Here is a 21201-nt window from a genome sequence, read left to right on the forward strand (position 1 = left end):
ATCATTATCCGACTGTTGCAAAGGGAGTGGGTAAAACCATTTTTGTAATTGGTTTGGATGTGTGACAGGTTTTTGGTAGGCCGAAGTCGGAGGAATTGAACCTCAACGAAAACATTTTTAAGAAACACTTATCTATAGTCGACGACAAGTAGAGGAGCGTTTTATCAGAATCTTTAAGCTGTGAAAAGCCAACGAATCGTAAAGTGGTTTGTCAAATTCAGCGAAAACCGAATGCTCTCGAAAGAACAGTAACTTTTTCATTTTCCATCAGACATTCTAGTTACTACCACTCCACTGATGATTTCCACGGATTATTCCTTCTGCAACATGCTAGAAGAAACACAAGAGAATTTCGTTAAATGTCGAAAAGTCAATAAACTTCTGAAACGGTTCTATGAATTTAAGTACTGTGAATAAAGAATGAAAGCAAATTTTGCAGCTAATTTCAATTAGATAAGTGTGCAAAAACTGTAATGAATTTATATCTTCACCAAAGAGTCTCAATAAATGAAATCCGCATTAAATAGATACAGCGAAGACTCTAAACAAAATAAAAGAATTATTGCTCAAAACATTTGCAACTATCAAAAGATTTGTTTAACTAACCAACAAATATGCCTTGTACAAAATACAACGTAGCTTCGTATGAGAAAATAATCGATGTAATTCCTATCAATTCCGATACCAACAATGCCCGCCCTTTAGCAAACAGTAAAGCAACAGTCCGAAAGCCCCCTTTTATTCTTCCTTCTTGTCCTAATCTCGTGCTCGGCCGAATCCCTGCCAGGAGCATCTCGTCGGCGTCCCAGAAGGACTCACACATCATCACGATGGGTAGTTAGTGATTACTTCGACGGCCCCAAATTGGGGACCCGGAAAAGGGGGGAGGTGGGCCGGACGAGTTTTCCGGACGGAACGGAAAAGGGAAATAAAAGATATCTCCCCGAGATTGACTTTGCCTGTGTGTCTCTCTGTACAAGTGGTTTCTTTTCCCCCATTTTCCGGGCCTTTGCTCAATGTGCGAGCAGCTCGCCTCGCTCACACCAACGCATCCACATCCAATGTTTCATGTGCTGGCCGTTCGCTAGACTCTCGGGGCTTTGCCGTCTTCGGTGCGCTGTTGTCAACGGCGTAGTAGAGTCGATGTCGCCGTCACTCTCGTTGCCAAGAGTTTAAATCACCTCCACGCCCTCGGCCATACGCTTCCGATTTCCGTCCGCAACTGTTTTTACATCCTGTTTTCACAGTTACAGCCCACATAGAGGATTGTAGTGTAATACAATTATGAATATTCGCATTTAAAAACGCCAACTTTCAGGCATAAACTACGTGTGCGGCTTGTTCCACTTTCGACTAAATATCTTATGGAAACCTGCGAAAATTCTGATACAATAGATTGAGTGCTGTCAAATACCGAATCGTACTGTAGTGTACCACCCGTAATCTTTGTCCATAGAACAGTCGCCATTCCGCCGTACACACAGCTTAACGCCGGTGGCGTCGGAAGAACTTGTTGTTACACGAAGTTTTCCATTTGCCTCGTAATGGCACACCCACACACACACCTACACACCAGCCCCGCGTTTATGCGCCTTTCGACACCCTCCACCGCCCAGCGTAATCATCATCATCATCATCATCATCAACAGCATCAGCAGTGGTATTCTGTGTTGCGTCGTCATAATCGGAGATGCATGCATAGGGTGGCGGCGGTTTCGGCAGTTTGCTCCCGATGATGTTGGCCCCTGTGTGGTGTTTGTGCCATATTCCTTGCCTTTGTGCTAGGCCGTGGTTGTTGGAATAAAATAGGAGAACCCTTACTGCGTTCCGCATGGGGTCGCATAACTCCTACGAACGGAAGAGGTGGAAGAGTTAGTTAGGAAAGTTTCATTATTTTCGCAAACATGTTATCAACTAAATCATCGTCACCGGTCTGTGGGATGATATACCTTCCCACACGGGCTACACCTAGGCAGGGTACTTTAATCAATGAGATGGAAAACAAACATGCGTTTGAGGGCAAGACAGCTCTTTTAAGGTCTACGCCTACTATTTTAAATAAGGACACATTTCATTCTCATATTAATAATACTATTTTCCAATGTTCGTTTTTCAAGTACTAACAAACAGAATCGAATTAGGATAGGGAAAGCTTATTATCAAATTATTCCACCCATGAAGTGGCTTTTCTTTTATCAACCCACATCTCTCCCTCTCCATTCCACAAACCAAGATATGTTTGAGAAGAAGCACCCAAAAGGACCCACGATGAAAATGAACGAAAATGGCGACTTGTTGGAAGCAGAATCGAATCGATAGCGCACAAACACACGCAGCTGTGAATAGAAATGACAGGGAATAAATTATTCCACCTCCATCTTTCACTGGCACTGGGCGAATGGTGGGTAAAATGGTGGTAAAACAATGGTAAACAGTCGGAACAATTTATCAAGGGGGCAGAAAGTTTTGCGCTCGCACCGATTTCAGCGTTTTCTCTTGCTAGCGATATTAATGACGTTTACACTGGGATGCATGTTTTTGATTAAACGCAAAGAAGCTAAATGAGTGAAGTCAAAATAAATCAGTAGAGTGTGCACATTCCGCAACAAATGATGCGTCACAATAGATGAATGGCGAAGGTAAGCTAAAATGGGGACACAGATATAGCATCGAAAAGAATCGAAACATTGTGTGCCAGAATTATCTAGCAAGCAAAATATCTTAACAAAACCAAGATAACATTAAAAAGTGAGAAATCTTGTTTAAACAAATCAATCGACTGTATAACCTTCAACTCCTCTCTAAACCAAATAATGATCCAGAAGCGGACAGAAAATGTCAAGCAAATGTCAGCCAATCGAGAAACAAACAAAATGCGGGGTCGTAACAGTGGGCGCCGGATGAGGTAAAAGAAAGCTGACAAAGAAATTGTTTTATCTTCGTATAATTTTCCTCGCCCTTGCTCCCAATAAAAGGTCATCCCAAAGGAGGGGGAAACGCGTATCCCTGTTAGCTTTTTTTCCCAGAGGTTTTCTTTCCCCTATAGCGATGGCAGAAATACATCGATCCGAGTTCCCGTTCGGAGAGACTCATTCGAAGCAAGGGAGGTTGTTGCGCTTCCGGTCGCCTTTCCCCGCCAGTGGAAATGGGAAACAAAGGTGAAGTGTTTTAAAATAAAAATTTTAAGGAATCCTCAACATTGACCTGGTGTTTGGTTCAACATTTCATTCAATTCAACGACTGCGAGGGGCAGAGCAAGCCAAAAACGAACGGGACTCTCCGGAAGACATGTGTCCATGTGGGAAGGAACGGAATCGATCCAAACGGTGGATTCCAAGCGACAACCGAACCGGAAGTGTCTATCGCTGCCTCCTTCCGTCAGTCAGTCGATTTCATCGACGAAAGGTTCTATTTCCCCGTTCCCGCGGGGGAATGCAAATTGCATACAGGGTACTAAAACACGAAACGGTTTCGACATCACAGTATTGTTCCGAAGCAAAGGGAAACCGTTCAATTGGGAATTAATGAGATCACCACACCTTCGAAGCGGTGCAAACGTACGAAACCGTTTTATAATATTTCCTTCCCGGTCCCTTTCTGGTGACCTCTTGGAGACATTTTCGGGTCGAAGCTGGACCCCGCATCGAAAACAAAACTGTTACAACGCGAACAGTAAGCACTCGACCATTTTTCAACCTATTACCCCACGGTACAGGCAGAGGCTACCAGGAAGCATTAATCTTCTTGTCATTGTGTTCGTTTACATCGCTAGGTGTGTGTGTGTGTGTATGTGTGCGTCAGTTTCATATGATGTTGCTCATCGACAATTTATGTCAGTGCCCTGGAAGAGGGAGGTGACTCCGTTGAGGTGATGGTTTGAACCGTATATTGTCTGCAGTTGTTGGTTATGTTTATGGGGGCCATAAAAATCTTCTCCAACCGGAGACCCAAGTCTATGTTGGGGCGCAGGAAGCGAACACATAAGACGGAGAGAGCGTGTTCGATATAGTGTTGTGGAAGCGCTCAACATAAGTTGTTTAATAATACCAAGAAAATACAAGGAATAGGATCAACCCAACACCATAAAAGATTATTTACAATTGAAATACCTCTGGCTAGAGTAGAAACGCACGTTTAATTGCGAAAACAAACATTCATTTGAAGTGTGAAAAGTGGTTCCTTAAATGTTAATGCGATGAAGAATTGATTAATATCTTTAAACAAATTTAATCTTTTCCAATAAATTCTTTATCGATTGATAGAAGATATTAAATCAAATAATTGTCTCTAACATTCATCAATTCTGAAGATTTGATCTATGGCATCCGATTAGTCGATTAAAAAAGCCCCAGGCATAGTTGCTCTATCAGAAAGTAATCGATTGGACAGATACCCTAAAGGCAAACCGTTCCACCTCTGGGCTCTTAAATGATTAAAATTCCACTGGAAATGCCCAATACACAAGTCAGCCTAAAACAGGCGCACGCGTTATCATCCCTCGTCTTTCAGATCGTACTCGATCAATTAGAAGCAAATGAAAAATGATAAACTGTCTCCCCCTTCAACGGGCTGCCACCATTCAGGGAAAACCCTATCGGTTTACAATCGTACAATGTTTGTCCGCGGTGTGTTTGGGCGACCTTTTTTCCCGGTATTTTAACGACGACACACGTTCCATACACGCTTCTAACGTCTATACAGGGGCAGCTAACCGGCGTTCCTGTTTAGAGATAAAGCAAGATGTAGCGCTAAACATGGGCGCGCTAAAGAGCGCACGATTTATCGGGTAGAGTTCTCATTGGAATGCAGGAGATGTTATACCATGAAACTGATTTGAAATTATCTTTCTACTACTCTACGCGCTCTTCATCCACAAAAGTCCATGATTTTAACATCGCAATCGAACAGAGTAAGCTATTGATTCAACTATGCTGAACCCACTTTCGAGGCTATAACAACTGTACGGCATCTGGAACCCTCAAACGCATCTGCTGTGGTGTCCGAGCGGTTAAGGAGATGGACTTGAAATCCATTGGGTTCTACCCGCACAGGTTCGAATCCTGTCTACAGCGAATCGATCTTTTTTTGTCACTCCACAACCTGGAAAAAAGACACCTATGTTATGCAATCAAGGAAATAGATTAGAGTAAGTATGGTCTTTTTATATGATTTACGAACGATATTTACGATTACTAACAGAAACAGACTTACTTAACTTTTCGCAACAAGTTATTTGTTTAGTTTTTAATAAGAATCTTAAAAGCATTAAATATGAAATGTATGCTTAGCTCTGTTGTCCGATACACCGGCTTTATTATTTTATTTTATTTTTCAGATCAACTTTAGGACGTATGCTCAACAACGTACAGGTTCAGTTTCCTAATGTGTTTTTCAATAGCTCTAGAATCGCCATGACTCATCTGGCGCCGTGGCTTAGTTGGTTAAAGCGCCTGTCTAGTAAACAGGAGATCGTGAGTTCGAATCTCGCCGGAGCCTACCGTTACTCAGAAATATAGTAATGGAAAGATTGTTTTTTTTGCTCGCGCCCCTAGACATTTGCTGATTTTTATTCATATTTTGAACATATTTATTAACAGATATATCGGAAATTCATGTTCGAAAAGCTTTCTGACACTATTGAACCAAACTTTCAAACATACAAACACCCCTCAACTGTGAACGAACGATATGAAATTACCATCCCTTCTTCTGTTTCTTCTTCTTGCCGTAACGAGTTAACCGTCATTCCTGCTCGTTAAGAGCTTATTATTTTTTTCCATTTATGTACTTGGATAGTCAGTCCTCTCGTACAGAGCAGGATTCGGTATCGGTTGAGAATCGGGACCACGCCACCATCCCTTATCTGTATCTGTATGTAAAAAACCAAAAAAACTACCTTCAGGTCTTGCAGTCTAGTTTCTATCGCTCGTTGTTTAATGATTGCCAGCAAATTGTTAAAAAATGTGTACACAACCTCACACCCCCCGCCCCGACCAAATGTGCAGAATTCCCAAGGAACACCACCCACGAGTGAAAAAAGTTTCAAGATCTAATGAACACACATGAGCGTCATTAGATAGGCTCCGGCGAGATTCGAACTCACGATCTCCTGTTTACTAGACAGGCGCTTTAACCAACTAAGCCACGGCGCCAGTTGACATGCGGGTGGAAAATAGACAACAAAACCATAACTAGTGATACACAGCTCATAGCGAAATTGCCCCATTATTTACAATCTTCACGATTTCATCGCACACACGTCAGTTCGGCTTGGCAAAATATCTTAAACGACGAAGTTACACGGCTATTTTCACGATCTCAATTTCATTTAATAACTTATAATCTGAAAAACAATGACTACAGTATTACAAAATGTCTTCGAATCAAACATTTGTTTACTTTTCGCATGGGACAGCGTCATTAAAAAAAAGTCATTATGACCACAATTGTTTAAGTAAAGTAAAGAGCTACCAAATAAATCATAGGAAGTCAAGGAAGTTTGTTGTTGCTAGGGGAACCATAGTAGATTTGAGTAAATGGAGAACCACCAAACGTTGTAACCACATCCCCTGCAAATATCTGGCGCCGTGGCTTAGTTGGTTAAAGCGCCTGTCTAGTAAACAGGAGATCGTGAGTTCGAATCTCGCCGGAGCCTGCGTTTCCTCAATGATCAAGAGGAAACGAGAAAGCTTTTTGAAAAATGTTTTTTTTTTTAACTGCTGATCCGTAACTGAATTTTAAATGTAGCAAATGCTTAATTAAAAATATGGTAGTTTACTTATTACATAAACCCATTTGATTTTCATTCATGTAGGACAAACGACAAGAGTCTGGCAATATTTACACAGCATATTGCGAAAAACTTCCATTCGAATAAAATTAATTCAATATTATCGATCCAACTTATACTTATCGCCACCATTCAACAAAGTGAAACACCTTCGTGGCATACAAATTTGGAGCTCTTTAACCGTCTGCGACCTCTCTTCTTCTGTAGTTTGAGAGTTTAATAATATTCTAGCCCACGCCAAGCAAACGTACCGTAGGACAGTAACACCCATAAGCTAGAAAAAAAATATACAACTTTTCGTCTCTCTTGTCGCAGTGCAGGGCCATGGTACTGTCCCGAATGTCATTTTCGAAATGTCGAGCGATACACGAACGCCACCCGGTCCATTACCTGTCCCTCTAGCACAAACGTCCAAGTCCAGGAGAGTACGGAGATTGCATTCCGAGCATCCCGTAGCCGAGAAAGGACAACGCCGTCTTGCGCCACCGTCTGCGAGTTGAGAAGGTCAAGCAATGGCAAACGGATCTACGGGCGAAAGAACTTTTTCAAAAGCTCCAGAACCAAGGCTGGAATAAAGGGGGCAAATGGCTAGGGAGGGATTTCGAACGCCATCGAACCCAACGGAAACAGGTTCCTTTGCGCTTCTTCCTCGGCCCGATACCTTTGCCTGCACCTGGTTCAGAAACTGATTCGCGAACAAACCAGACGACGCACGGAATCCGAAGCGAGGAAAGTGCCGCTAACAAGATGAGGACGACCGACCGTCTGACCGAGAAAACAGAAACCAACACCTTTCTTAAAGGTACGACAAGATGATACGGTGGGCAGGGACCGGAAAAGCGGCCACTGCATCCAACGGGAGGAAGCGGCATCCGGAGCACAATTCAAACGCAAAAGCGAACGAATAGAGAACGGCACGAAACCGTTTTCGGTTTCCACCGAAACAAACCCAATGTCGAGGACCTCGAACCACTCGAGTTTCACGTTTTGTCTGCATTTGCTTCGACGAGGAGCAGTGCTGACCTAGACTGATGTTGAGAAGTCTCGCTTCTATGTTTCGTTCCGTGGACCATCATAAGAGCACCTGTTGTGGGCTTTTGGGTTCGTTATTGATAGACACTTGAGCATCTTTTTGTAGAAGTTATTTTGTCTTGTTCAGGTTTGCCCTACTTTTCAAATCGTACAACGTAACATAATATTTGGAAGCATTTATAAACCAACGAAAGGACAACATAATTTAACAAACCATATGGAAAAGGTAAGGCCATTAGAAAGACACACAGCAAAGAAAGAAATAACATCTTATACATTTCCTCACAACATCTTATACCTCAATTTCCTGGTTGACGATGTTTGCAAACGAAAGCAGTTTTTTAAGGGAAAAAGTATACATAGATTTTACAACATAAATAAAAGGAACACGGCATTTCATCCTTCGTTCACCTAAGTCCAATTCTGGTGCTTTGACACACAATAAAAAGAAACCCCTATAAACAGCATTGCTTGAACTTACCCGGACACAGGGCTATCTTTTTTTATAGGCACATATCCTGCAAGTCGCTAGTCGCAATACTCCACCTAAAACAAAGAGAAAGCAGAGGGAACAATGTATATTTAAGCAACAGGACCAGGGGATCTGGCGGTAAAGCCTAAACTCTAAACGACCAATTGAGCAGGAAGGAAGAAAAGGATTGCTTGCAAACAAAGAACCTTAAAACTACCTTCCCCAATTACCGGTCGTCGGTGGCAAAGTATAAACCCAAAAGGGCACGTGACGAAACCTCGTAACACCGGTGCAATGACACGGTGTTATCCCTCGGGAACATCAATTGCGCACGATTCCACTTTACGGGAAGTGGCAAAGGGAGGTGGAGGGATCGAAAGGATGATGTGGTGGTTCATTATCAGGAGCCACCCGGGGAACCGATGGGCACGATGTAGATTGTGGTGGGCAAGAACCCGTCATAAATCCTTCCATGCTGCTCGGAAACAGTTCTTTCATCTCGATGTTGCTTCCTGCAACCCCAGTTTTGTGGCTCCTGTTTTCCGTTTCGATGGACTTCCGTAAAATTCGTGTTAGCTTTCAATGTAAGCATACATTCACAGACCACACACGATGGAACTGGAGCCAGATTGTCAGCCACGAAGTGATCTTTTTATAAGTAATCGATCCTCACGTGTTCCATCCACCGGAGGTTGATCAAAAATTGTCCCCCGAGGGCACTCAAGTCTTCATCCCTTTTCCAAACATTTATCACCTGTCGTCCGGCACACAATGCCCCGGCAACTGCAATGACCCGCGGTAAGATTTTCAGGTCACTAACAGATGCAGCAAAACTCGATGCCTTGTCCCATCGAAAAGCTTCACGCGTTGCACGAGCCAATGCATCGGATGGCTTCGTTGCATCCACCATCTGGCCCAGAATCGAGGGAACGCAAACTGGGGTGCAATTAACATCCACGGGACAACAGGTGTGATTGGTAGCTTTTTAATCTTTCCCTGTGTGTTTCAGTAGCTCTTTGTCGTTGGCTTCGTTTTGAAGAAAGCTAAAAGACACCAAACGAGAACATGAGGCATAACGCTGTTGACAAAGAAAAGGTTATGTCTTATGACGCTATAGTAATGATACTCTTACTAACCTTACAAACCTTTGATGTTTTCGTGATCGCAGATCATACAAGGTAATTTGTAGGTACACAAAACAAATTGTAGCTTTAAACGAAACAAAATTTCACACACGCACAACACGGACTCCCGGACGAGTGACGAACGATCGAGCGTTTCTACCAGAAGTAGTGGAAAAGTGAACCCCATCAAATACTACAACAAAAACACCTAGATAACACGATCAGCTAGTCGCTTTTCATTTAACGTGTAAAATTTCATATGGTTAACTATATATTAGCGTAGAAATCCACTGTAATCCACTCAAATCTACCAACATTTCCCAAACCGACGCGCAGATTGAAATCCAACTGCCCACTAGCTTGACACTTGGAAAAAACATAACTGGCGTCACTTTTGATCGACGCTTGCAAAACGGGTGATAAGATAGGGTTGTCTCTTTTGTGCTAGCTATCCTATGTTACTTAGAGAATAACCGTTAACGCTATTGTCTGGAAGTATCGATCGAGTTTAGCAAAGTTCATTGGAAGCTTCAATGTGCAGGGCAGGGAGAAATGTCAATCGAAAAAATTTAATGAATTACTGTGATATGTACGGTGCAGTTGACTGGAGTGTTTTTGTTGATATTAAAACAGGCGGTGCAGTGCGTTGAATTTGAGTATCAAAGATTAAGGGAATACAGATGTTATTCGAAGTTTCGACAATGCGAAAATGATATTGGAGACTGCGGAAGATCCATATCGATGGAATATGCATTAAATGCGTACAGTTTATCAATTGTGTGTGCTTTTCTTTTAATAGTGCGGTTTGGCAAATTTGGTAGTTATGAAAGTTGAAAAAGTAAATACGATCCATTTATGCGATTTCAATATGAACGAGACAATGGATCTGAGACTTTACAATGCGGTTTTGTGGAAACTAACCCAGTTTAGTGCCGTGCAGTGAGTTAGAGAACTAATAGCACAGATAGTCTTTTAGATGTTTACTACTTATTTTCACAAATGTGTTTTAGTTGAAGTTCAATCAAAGTTAAAGTTTCAAAGTCATAAATGCGACCTATGATTTTGTTTGTGTGTTTTTGTGAAGAAAAAAGATTTTGTACGTCAGAAAAAAAAAATATCACCAAAAAAGAAGTTTTCGCGATCCTGCCAGGAGTCGAACCTGGAATCTTCTGATCCGTAGTCAGACGCGTTATCCATTGCGCCACAGGACCGTGATGGCGATGTGGCTGCAAAGATTGTTAAAATCCTTATTGAGAAAACAGAAACAATTGGTAACTTGTTTTCTTATATCACTTTAACCTTCATGGTAATTCTTCTGTGTAATCAATTGTGAAAGTGTAAATTACAATGATTCAACGGTGTATTTGCCTGTTGCCTATTTAAAGTGTTGGCTATTTAACATTGTTGGTGTTTTTAAATGTTGTTAAAAAACTTTTTATGCTAACACCAATCAGCTATTTCAGGACTAACTGAAGTTAAAAAGAATATTCTTCACGAACTATAAAATTGGTTCATATTTGTCGGATAAACAAATAACGAACAAACAAAGCACCAAAAAACTTTCCCATACCGGGAATCGAACCCGGGCCTTCTGGGTGAAAGCCAGATATCCTAGCCACTAGACCATATGGGACATGCAGGTAAGTGGGTTATAACTTCTATAAATCAAATTTGAACAGTTTTGCTATTGATTTCTATAACAACAGTATGCTTAAAAATAAGAATTAGATTTGAAAGATTTCTTCTTCTTCTTCGGCGAGGATATACTCCAGTACGGCTATTGAATCCAGCTTCCTAGGCCTTCGCAAGCTAATCTGGAGACATAAGGACCGGACTACTAAGGCCATATGCCCTGATTTTCTGTGGTTATTCTGATTTACTGTTTGGGTCACATTTTGACTGCCAACATGCGGCCAGGAGCTCGCTAGTGCACAGTCAAATTATGGCTGTTCACACGCCGTCACGAAAGGAATATTTCCTTCCGTTTGTCAGATCGCACGAAACTCGTGATCCGCTTGATTACTCAAACAGCACGAGATGTGCGGCGGATAGTATTTATCTGACTTGAGCTCCAGCAGTTTCAGGAACCCCGTACATGCTAACGATCCGCTCTGATGCGACGCCAAACTGGAACTATGAAAGATTTCTCATCGCGGTGCTCTTCTTTTGGTGCCACCAGGTAGAGACCGGAGGCACGTGTATTAAAATCATTTAATTAAGTTCAATCCCAAAAAGTTGGATACGTGATTATTGACTTGCTGAATTATTGTTGACTAATAAACTTAACGAATGAGTAAAACAAAACAAAACAACGTACGGCAAAAAAACTTCCTGGAGATGCCGGGGATCGAACCCGGGGCCTTTCACATGCAAAGCGAACGCTCTACCACTGAGCTACATCCCCTGACGATATGGAGCGTGTGTAGAGGGCTATTTAACTTAAGCAGACCTAGACAGTCATTGGTCGACTACTTTTACAAAGAACTTTTTGTTAAAAAATTAATTATTAGTATCTAAATCCTGCATACACACTATTGAGTACTTTAGAACATAGTCATTACACTTTTGGATGCTGATAGATCATATCATATTTACTATAATCATTTTTTTCAGTTTGAAATAGGCATAATTTTTTTTATTTTTTTTTATTATAGAATCCTTATTTTTATCTATAACTGATAAAAGTGTCTGCTGTTATTTGGGTGGGGAGGGAAGTAAGAGGGGGATATAGCTCAGTGGTAGAGCGCTCGCTTTGCATGTGAGAGGCCCCGGGTTCGATCCCCGGTATCTCCAAATATTTTTTTTTACATTGTCACAATCTACAACCTTTGGTAAAATAAAATATTATGTTTCCCGCGGTAACTTGGGTGCTAAAATACGAAGAAAAGAGTGGAAAGGGAACTCTTATGAGTATTTGTTTTTACTCTAAGTGAACTAATATGCAAAGATGCAAAATACAATTTGACAGCGGTGGGATTCGAACCCACGCCATTTCTGACTGGTGCCTAAAACCAGCGCCTTAGACCACTCGGCCACGCTGCCGTCCGAGTGTGAGGGAAGCCCATCACAATTTAAATTGAAAAGCATTCAATTTATTATTTGTTTGTTGTTTTAGTGAGAAATAGTGATTCAAATAGTCAAATATAATATTTCAATTCCTTCGTATAGTTGGCTTTCGATGATGAAATGGGGAATGAAAGAGCAAGAAAGTTGCAAATTAGTTTGAGTACAATTTCTCGGCCGTAAAAAAGGATTGCCCTTATCTCTGCCTTTCGTGATCTTGGTTTACATGCCAAATGTCATCATTGAACTGTGAACTAATTATGAAGCTACCTCCTTTTCCGGCTAGTTACATTGCTTACATTGTTATTGTATTCAAACGCGGTATTTTGCTTGTGTTCAAATGTTTTGTTTCAAAAACTGAGAATTTAGGAAGAATGTTCATTGTATAAAGTTGCGTTGCATATTTTCAACACAATATTGTGGATACTAAATTGGCGGCCGCTTTTCCTAACGATGTCTTCATCACATTGGAGATCGTTGCTATGCGAGTTTAATCAGTTACAGTTAAAAGCTACACTCCTAGGAGGTCAAAGTTTTCGGTAAGTGTTTTCCACTGAGAACTATTTCAATATAATTTATGCTGATATGGTCACTTGAACACGTTTTTAGCTGGAAAAGTCATCAACCCAACGGAGTGGAAGAAGGCCAGGCTGAATTTATTGGTGTTTTTGCCAACATTGTATGGATTCTTCGGCAGGCCGAACACGAACTACAGTATCGCATCGTTGGGGAACAACCGTACCCGAATGGTTCGAACATGGATATGGTCAACTCTCCCCTAAAGAAGAAGCCAACTGGTAGCGGAAATCTTGCTCATGTTCGTCTTAAAGTAGCAGAACCGGTGGAGTATGGCACGGGTAGTGAACTACTTTATCCGAGCTCTTACTATGAGCAGTTGCTGCGAATTTACTTCCGTTTGGATGTGAATCTCGAGGACCACTACCAGCAGTGGACAAAGTGCCATACACACTTTGCGCACAGCGCTGATAAATTCTATGCCGTCCGGCAGCTCGATCAGGATCCGGTGGAAAACCTGTTTAGTTTCATTTGTTCACAAAACAATCATATAGCGAGGTAAGCGAAGGAGAAAGACTTCCATGTAAAAGGTAATGAATCATATTCTGCACATCTTTCAGAATCTCCGATATGGTGGAAAAGCTGTGCAGCAATTACGGGGATAAAATCTGCGACTACGAGGGCAAAGCGTACTACACGTTCCCATCCGTAGCTGCATTCGCTCATGAATCCGTTGAACCACGGCTTCGCGAGCTGGGCTTTGGTTACCGTGCGAAATACATACAGCGTTCGGCAGAACAAATCCTCCGCGCGGGCGATCTCGAATGGTTTCAACGGCTCAGCCACCTGGACTACAAGGAGGCCCACAAGGAGCTGCTAACACTGACGGGCATCGGTCCGAAAGTGGCCGACTGTATTTGCCTTATGTCGCTAAATCACCTGCAAGCGATTCCGGTTGATACGCACGTTTTTCAGCTCGCCAAAAACTACCTCCCTAAGTTGGGGGACACGAAAAACGTCACAGACCGGCAGTACGTATTGGTGGCGGACAAATTTCGTGAAATCTACGGCCCATTTGCAGGTTGGGCACAAACGGTCCTATTCTGCTCCGATCTACGGCAGTTCAAGGAAAACAACGGGAAAAGGAATATCGAGAATAAATCGACGACGAAGAAAAAATCAAGGAAAAATTAACAACAACCAAACGAACGGTGTTTACAGTTTATTATCTTCAAAAAATTAAATACAATATTTAATCTATCCATAGGAAAGAATATACTGTAGGATACTTGCTTTAGAAGTATTCTTCTCCTACATCTATCTGCGTCGATAAACTCTTAAGCACTAACGTAAAAAGTTGCATTCTTAGATTTCTAACTTGTATGAGTCATAGAAAAAAGTAGCTGAAATACTGTACTGGCGCATGCTTTGGCCGTTTGAAAAATCATCGTCCACGATTACGCCTACGGTTCGGGCTCCGGATGGTTCGGAGGAGGAAACGGTGCGTTCTCTTCGTAGATCATCACCAGCTTGCTGTACTTCATGTTGCGCTTGGTTACTTTGGTTTTGTCCTTTGTGTCGCAGTCGTCGCTGCTACTGCCGGATGTTGCGTCGCTAAGTGTTAGCTTTGCCGAGAGACCTTCCAGTTCGAGATCAAGGTATAGTTGCCCCAGCTGATCGTTGACGAGAATTGGCTGTAAATAGCATAAAGTTAAAAGTTAGACATAACGGTCAACAGCTTTGTTTATGGCTTTCCGGGTCTTACCTGACTGAATTTCTTCAATTTGACATTGTCCGAATCGAGTAGCTCCTTGATGGAACGCTCGTTAATCTGATATCGATAAATGAGATCCTTGGTCTGACTGACATTATCCAACCATGGCGGATTGGGACGTCGCTTAGCCCGCCCACCGCCATTATTCGTAGAACCTCCCCCTCCACCACCCTCGGCTGATCCACCTCCCGGGCTCCCTCTAGTCTTCCTTCCATTAGCTCCAACGATCGATCCACTCTCCCAGCACATCTCGTTCGATTCCTTCTTCTCCGCCGCACTGTGGCCCTCGGATGAGTTGTCCGTCTTGAGGAAACTCGAGTAGAAGCTGGAAAAGCTCGACTCGTCCATGTCGTCACTCAATTCGCACAATCCAACGGCATTGCCGCTCGCTTCACCGTCTCCACTCGACGTCTTTCCAGCAGCATTATTGCCTCTGGATCCCGTCTTTCGGTTTCCGGCTTCGCCACTAGCACCGCCCGAACAGCGATGTTTTTCCAGTACCTCATCGAGGCCACAGTCGGTGCAGTCCACGTTCGAGATGACCGGCGAATCGGTGAGATCCTTTTTCGATGATTCCGAGAATGCCTACAAGGGAGACAAGCAGACAAGGGGAGCTCAATAAAAAATGACCTAGAAGCGGGACAAAATTCATTCGTATTACATACCCGATTGGCAACGATCGATGCTGACGCGATGCTTCCCATGGCTGAGCCTGGTTCCGCCTTAACGGAGGTCGCTTGTGATGAAGGCCGCTGGAACGGTGTTTGCGAAAGCGAACCACTTCCGGCCGATGGTGGCACCGTCATGTATACGGGCAGCTGTTTCGTGGCACCATAACCGGATGTACCTTGTCCTTCGACCGGTTGTGCCGGTTGTTGCCCGTTGTTGCCGGAAGGCTGCCCGGGACCGAGTAAACCACCACCGATGGATTGCGAATTGCCTGGGCCGCCATTTTGTTGGCCTGCTTGGGATTGTTGCCTTTGTTGTTCCTGCTGTTGTTGTTGGTGTTGTTGCTGCTGCTGGTGCTGTTGTTGCTGTTGTTGCTGCTGTTGTTGCTGTTGCTGATGAGTCTTTAGTGCATAAATGATCGACGGAATCATCATTAGTTACTTGAACGACGTGAAGTTGAGATCCAACCCCATAACATAATACCAAGGGACATGAAAACCAACTTAGTCATAGAATGTTTGATTTGATTTGAACAAATTGGACGACTTTATGATACTCGTTTTTTAGGAAAAAGGACAAAATTGTATTGCCTGAAATTGTAGATTTATAAATGACAAGGCAACGACTTGAAAATTCAGAAATACCAGCCAAGACCAATGAAAAGCATTGCAGATGAACATGGTTTGGAGCTTATGTGATCCTGAAAGGGATGTAAAAAGGCAACCAGATTTACTACTGTTCAAGATATCCAACTGTTAAATGCTATCCTGATCGGAGTAAATCGACGCAAAAGACTGCGCTTTTTGGAAATTCAAAAGGAAGAATGCAATGAAATTAATGGTTCCATCTTCCTCCCGCCCATCTTATCAAAGGGGTCTCTCCTACTTCGTAAAACTGCGAGAGCCCCGTACTAAGCATCCTTATAAGTAGTGTTGTGCGGGGTGTCCAAATCGAAAAAAGCGGGAAGCGCTCGTCCTCAGGACTGTTTTTACCTCATTTCTGCACCTCTTGGCGTTCATCGAGAACACAGAAGGCTTTCGAGGAGTAGAAGGAGAAGAAGGAAGCGCACCGAACCGAACGTTCCTTCCCTCTCTCACACTCTAGTGATGTATGCTGTGGTGATGGTCTGTTGGTTGGTTGGCCTGCTTGGATAAGGGTGTGTGATTTACAAAGAAGGGATGCTGGAATATGTGTCTTTTTTTTGTTTTGGTTAAAGAAACTCCTTTTCCGTCGCTCCTGCATACTTACGATTCGGGAGTCGTTCTCGATTCCGCACGGAGGAGGCAGGGGTTGGTAAGGCATCGTGTGGTACATAACGGGTGGATAGAGAAGCGACTGCTGGTACAGCTGGGGATGGGGATACATTACGCCGGCCGCCATGTATGGCACGCTGAGGGGGGCTGGTTGGGGAGCGGGAGCGGTAGGTGCGGTGGCGACGGTGGCCGCCGCTGGGATGTAGTATAGGGTGGGGAAAATGCTATGCGATGGCATGACGCTTGCTGGACCGGTGCCGGGCGCGGTAGTCGTCGTGGCGCTCACACTGAACGGTGGCCACAGTTCGCCGATGCGATTCGAACAGCCGACGCCGGCGTTGGTTACGTACGTCATTTGCGGTGCGTTGACAGAGGGCGTCGTGTGGGTCGTACTGTAGGACATCAGTTGCGCTGACATGGCCGTCTCAGCGAAGTACGACGAGCCGGCTACGCCGTGCGCTTGAAATTGGCTCTGATGGGACATTTGAATCTGTTGTCCCGGTTGCTGCTGCTGCTGCTGGGGTTGCTGTTGCTGCATGGGCTGAAGTTGCATCGATTGCGAAACCATTGTACCATGCTGTTGTCCATGTTGCTGGTGCTGGTGATGATGTTGCTGCTGCTGTGGTTTGTAATGCTGCAGGTGGAGCTGTTTGTTCTGCTGGTTTTGCTGCTGCTGCTGTTGCTTTTGCTGCTGTTGCTGAATCAGTAGCTGCTGCTGGAGTGCTTGTGACGCCACCGGTCCTCCTTTCTGCTGCAGCTGGTAACTGCACGATGGCCCGTTCGGGTCCTCGGTGTGCTGGTGCTTAACCGCTTTGTGCGCATCACCTTCCCACGAGTGCGATGGTCCTCGCTTGACACCGTGTGCCATCGCCCCACCGTAACCTCCTTTGTCCGGTGGTCCCTTCTTGTTCTTTTCCGTCCCGCGTGCCACCATTCGCGCTTCCCGATGCTTCTTCAGCATCACCTTCTGCATATCCTCGTTGTGCTGGCACAGCAGTTCCTCGGTGAGCGTCGGCGGTTGGAAGCTACCACCTCCGCCTCCACTCGATTTGCCCGTTCCGCCCGTCCCACCCGTGTTGCTCGTCGTGTTGGTCGTGCTGTCCATTTGGGCGTTACTTTCGGAGCTGAAATTCCCGGCCGACCCACCGCTCCCTCCGCCACCGCTGGCACTAAAACCTCGCTGGTTCGGGCTCGCGTGCGTTTGCTCATCGATCGTCTCCGTGTTCGTCCCGCCGGACGAATCTATCTTCATCTGCTCCTCGATGTTCATCACCGGCCGGCTATCGAAGAAGCGCTGCAAATTCTCATTATAATTCAACTGATTGTAGCTTGGCGGCGTCTCGGACGAGCTCTTGCTATCGAAATACTCGTGGTGAGGCGATATCTCGCCCAGCATCACCGAGTCGCGCTCGGAGAAGGTAAAGTCCGATTCGTTGAGTAGGTTGAGCTTCAGCTCCGGTTGGGCCACCTCGTCCATCAGCTCCTCCATGAACGAGGCAAGTGCCTTGCAACGCTTCGATACCTCCTGCTTCACCATGTCTGAGGGTTTCGCGACTGGTTCCTTCAGCAGACGTAGGATCTGCTCCTCAATCATCTTGGCTTCCTTGAGCAGCTCGTCGGGAAACTGATGCTGCTCCTGGCAGTAGAACCGCGGATCAAATACATCCGGTCTCGAGGGACCCTGCAGGATCCGATGGTTGCCAATGACAAACTCCAGCTCTCTCGACCACGGATTTACGAAGCTCGTCCATTCGGTGCTGAGCACGATGTAGCATCCGTTGTTCACCAGAAAGCGGTACGGTTGGCTGACGAAAGACGCCCCAGCCGTTTGTCCCTTCACCATGACCGTTTCGTAAACGTTGCGCAAGATAGACATATCATCCGGGTGGTACAACTCCATGATAGACCGCCCAAGAATGTCCTGCGGTAGGTAACCGATGGACTCAACGGAATTCCCATCCACGTAGCTCAACACGCCCGATGTCGTGTGGCGTGTGCTAAACTTCAGCTCCCGCTCGCACAGTGATTCATTCGCCTCCTTGTAAGCACTCTTGACCGGCGTCGCCGAGATAATCAGCAAAATGCTTCGTCCACTCATTAGCTCCGCGTTCTCCGCTGGAGCCTCACGGAAAGTCAACACCAAACGGTACGGTTCGTAACTAACCGACGTCTTCGTGACTCCGAAGCCGGCCGATTTGAGCCCGCGATACTTGCGCAGCATAACGTAAAGTGAATTCTTTTGATCCTTCTGGCCACTTTTCGATTCGCCCAACGGCACGACCACCTTGGACGTGATCTGACTGGCAAACGTTGCCCGATCCTTCGGGTGCACAAAGTCGATGAACGACCGACCAAGCCACATGTCCTTTGGGAAGCCCAGACTGTGGGTGATGCTAGGGGTCGTGAAAAGTACCACCCCGTCGTGCATCGATATGACGCAGCAAAAGCCATCTTCCACGTCCGGTTTGTTCGTGCGCGGAGTGTTGGATTCCTGCTGCGACTGTGCCTGTTGCTGATCAGCCGTTTGTGCCTGATGGCCAGCGGGCTGCTGCTTTTGTATCTGCGCTCCTTGTTGTTGTTGTTGCTGCTGCTGTTGCTGTTGTATTTGCTGCTGCTGCTGCTGCTGATCATTTGAATCGACATTCATCTGCTCGACTTTGGATTGTTGCTTCTTTTGGAGGGTTTGTCCTTGCTTCTGACTCTGTTGTTCGGAGAGTCTAACGAGCGAAGTGGAAGATCCACCAGCCGCAATCGAGTTAACGATTGAAGCAACACCTGCTGGAAGGGAACCCGATCCGACAAGAATGTTCTGAGCGTCATGTTTCTTCTGTTGACCGGTGCCTTCCGATGAATTTCCATCTTGCCGGCGTTCCTGCACCTTTTGTTTGCCATCTTCTTTAGCTGAACCGAGGATAAAAATAAAAAATATCGAATATTACAATAGGGTCTTTTCACAAATAAAAAAGCCATTAAACACAAGAATAAATTCCTTTGGAATTTTGTCCGAATACTTGAATGCATGCTAGTGGGCTTTTAGACTGCTTTTTACAAAAAAGAATCAGGAACAATTCCAAAAACAACAACATGGGCTTTGTATGGTTTGTAATAAGATAGAACTACCTTTTTCCTCGTTGCCGATTTCCTCAGCAATGTTGCCCGTGGACACTCCCGAACCTATCCCATGGTGAGAGTTTGCATCTCCATCCTGAGCGACTTGTTGATTACCACCGGCTCCTGCCTGGCCCGCAGCCGACCCACGATCGCAGCTAGATCCGATGTTCGATGTGGTTCCCGCAACGGTATTTTCCGGCTCATTTCCTTGAATGTCCTTCTGTTCAACACTCTTGCCAGCGGCAACACCCTCCGCAGTGGGTAAGTTCGAGGCCGCACTGCGCTGTTCGGCGACCGAAACCAAGATTTCGGTGTTTGTCTTTAGCTTCTTTTTCTTGCGGTCCTTTTCCTTTGTGCGCTTGGTGGTAGGTTGGGGCAGTGGAGCGACGCTGCTGGCCTGCGTGGACGCCTTTCCTCCATATCCACTGCTTCCGGACGAGTTGCTACCACTGTGTCGTGACTTGGAGCTTCCGCTGGTGGGAGGAAAATAAAATACATCAGCAGGCTGTGGTAACCAAACAACAACAAATATTTTTGATAATTCCCATGCAGCGAAATGTATGCAAACCGAATTTATCTAGCTTTTGTTTAGATTTCATTACTTTTACACTATACGACGAAGATGTACAGATGCGTTTCTTGTACGTCTTGCATCCTAGGTCTCTCGTAATGATGGTTTGAACAGTCTCAATCGACACATGCAGGTCAGCAGCGGTCCTCCGGATCGAGCGGTTCATATTTCGTCGAAACCTCTGCCTCACCACTTTGATGGTTGCTGGCGTACTTGCCGAACGCGGCCGCCCGGATCTCACACGGTCATTGTTCGAGCCCGTCTCCCGGTACCGACGCATGGTGGTATAAATGAAATTCCGCTTCACCCCAAGTTGTTTCCACTGCCGGAAAATGTCACTGGGTTGCTTACCTTTCGAAAACAGTTTTACTACGATGTCGCGGTACTCTTTCATTATGAAATGCAAATTAACGCAATTATGCTTAGCATAAACACAACAAACAACAACAAACCAAACAACAATTGTGACAGAAACTTGACATTTTGTGCCACGGTTACTGTATGTATGGGGCAAGGTAACTCCCAAGGTTGATTTAAATTCAATTGACTATTTAAAAAGTTCGTTAATCAAATAGCCAATGAGAAATTCACATTTTTAACTGATTTTGTTTGCTATACTGACTTCAAACTGCTGGGTAGTATAAACATTTAATTTTATCGTAACTTACCTCCTTTGCGATTGACTGTTGCTGCAACTGTTGGAGTAGGCAGAATCCGACACCTTGGTGTTGTGCGTCGATTCGGCCCCTTCTAAATTTTCCATTCCTGTGGCGGACATTTTATCTTCTTATTTTGTTATTTAAACTTAGGACCAAGTAACGCTGCT

At 44.6% G+C, this 21201-nt stretch overlaps 2 protein-coding genes and 9 non-coding genes across 11 annotated transcripts; 5 read left to right on the forward strand and 6 right to left on the reverse strand.

The window, feature by feature from the left end:
* The first annotated feature begins 4990 nt into the window (after positions 1-4990).
* Positions 4991-5072, forward strand: Trnas-uga (transfer RNA serine (anticodon UGA)). The gene has a single exon. It is a non-coding gene; the product is annotated as a tRNA-Ser (tRNA).
* A 350-nt stretch (positions 5073-5422) lies between these two features.
* Trnat-agu (transfer RNA threonine (anticodon AGU)) lies at positions 5423-5496 on the forward strand. The gene has a single exon. It is a non-coding gene; the product is annotated as a tRNA-Thr (tRNA).
* A 582-nt stretch (positions 5497-6078) lies between these two features.
* On the reverse strand, positions 6079-6152 carry Trnat-agu (transfer RNA threonine (anticodon AGU)). Its single transcript has one exon. It is a non-coding gene; the product is annotated as a tRNA-Thr (tRNA).
* A 429-nt stretch (positions 6153-6581) lies between these two features.
* Positions 6582-6655, forward strand: Trnat-agu (transfer RNA threonine (anticodon AGU)). The gene has a single exon. It is a non-coding gene; the product is annotated as a tRNA-Thr (tRNA).
* Positions 6656-10556: 3901 nt separating this feature from the next.
* Trnar-acg (transfer RNA arginine (anticodon ACG)) lies at positions 10557-10629 on the reverse strand. Its single transcript has one exon. It is a non-coding gene; the product is annotated as a tRNA-Arg (tRNA).
* Positions 10630-10979: 350 nt separating this feature from the next.
* Positions 10980-11051, reverse strand: Trnae-uuc (transfer RNA glutamic acid (anticodon UUC)). The gene has a single exon. It is a non-coding gene; the product is annotated as a tRNA-Glu (tRNA).
* Positions 11052-11750: 699 nt separating this feature from the next.
* Trnaa-ugc (transfer RNA alanine (anticodon UGC)) lies at positions 11751-11822 on the reverse strand. Its single transcript has one exon. It is a non-coding gene; the product is annotated as a tRNA-Ala (tRNA).
* Positions 11823-12139: 317 nt separating this feature from the next.
* Trnaa-ugc (transfer RNA alanine (anticodon UGC)) lies at positions 12140-12211 on the forward strand. The gene has a single exon. It is a non-coding gene; the product is annotated as a tRNA-Ala (tRNA).
* A 169-nt stretch (positions 12212-12380) lies between these two features.
* On the reverse strand, positions 12381-12460 carry Trnal-uag (transfer RNA leucine (anticodon UAG)). Its single transcript has one exon. It is a non-coding gene; the product is annotated as a tRNA-Leu (tRNA).
* A 396-nt stretch (positions 12461-12856) lies between these two features.
* LOC131272191 (N-glycosylase/DNA lyase) lies at positions 12857-14327 on the forward strand. Its single transcript, XM_058273847.1, has 3 exons — positions 12857-13020; positions 13091-13555; positions 13618-14327. Exons 1-3 carry the CDS (start codon positions 12935-12937, stop codon positions 14189-14191), a joined length of 1125 nt encoding a protein of 374 aa, XP_058129830.1. The 5' UTR covers positions 12857-12934; the 3' UTR covers positions 14192-14327.
* LOC131272190 (period circadian protein) lies at positions 14194-21153 on the reverse strand. The gene is made up of 6 exons (XM_058273846.1): positions 21044-21153; positions 19814-20277; positions 16689-19594; positions 15437-15841; positions 14763-15356; positions 14194-14691 (listed from the first exon to the last, which is right to left on the reverse strand). The coding sequence occupies exons 1-6, from the start codon at positions 21151-21153 to the stop codon at positions 14461-14463; spliced, it is 4710 nt and encodes a 1569-aa protein (XP_058129829.1). The 3' UTR covers positions 14194-14460.
* Between the last annotated feature and the right edge of the window lie 48 nt (positions 21154-21201).

This window comes from Anopheles coustani, chromosome 3 (assembly GCF_943734705.1).
Source record: "Anopheles coustani chromosome 3, idAnoCousDA_361_x.2, whole genome shotgun sequence".
NCBI lineage: Eukaryota > Metazoa > Arthropoda > Insecta > Diptera > Culicidae > Anopheles > Anopheles coustani.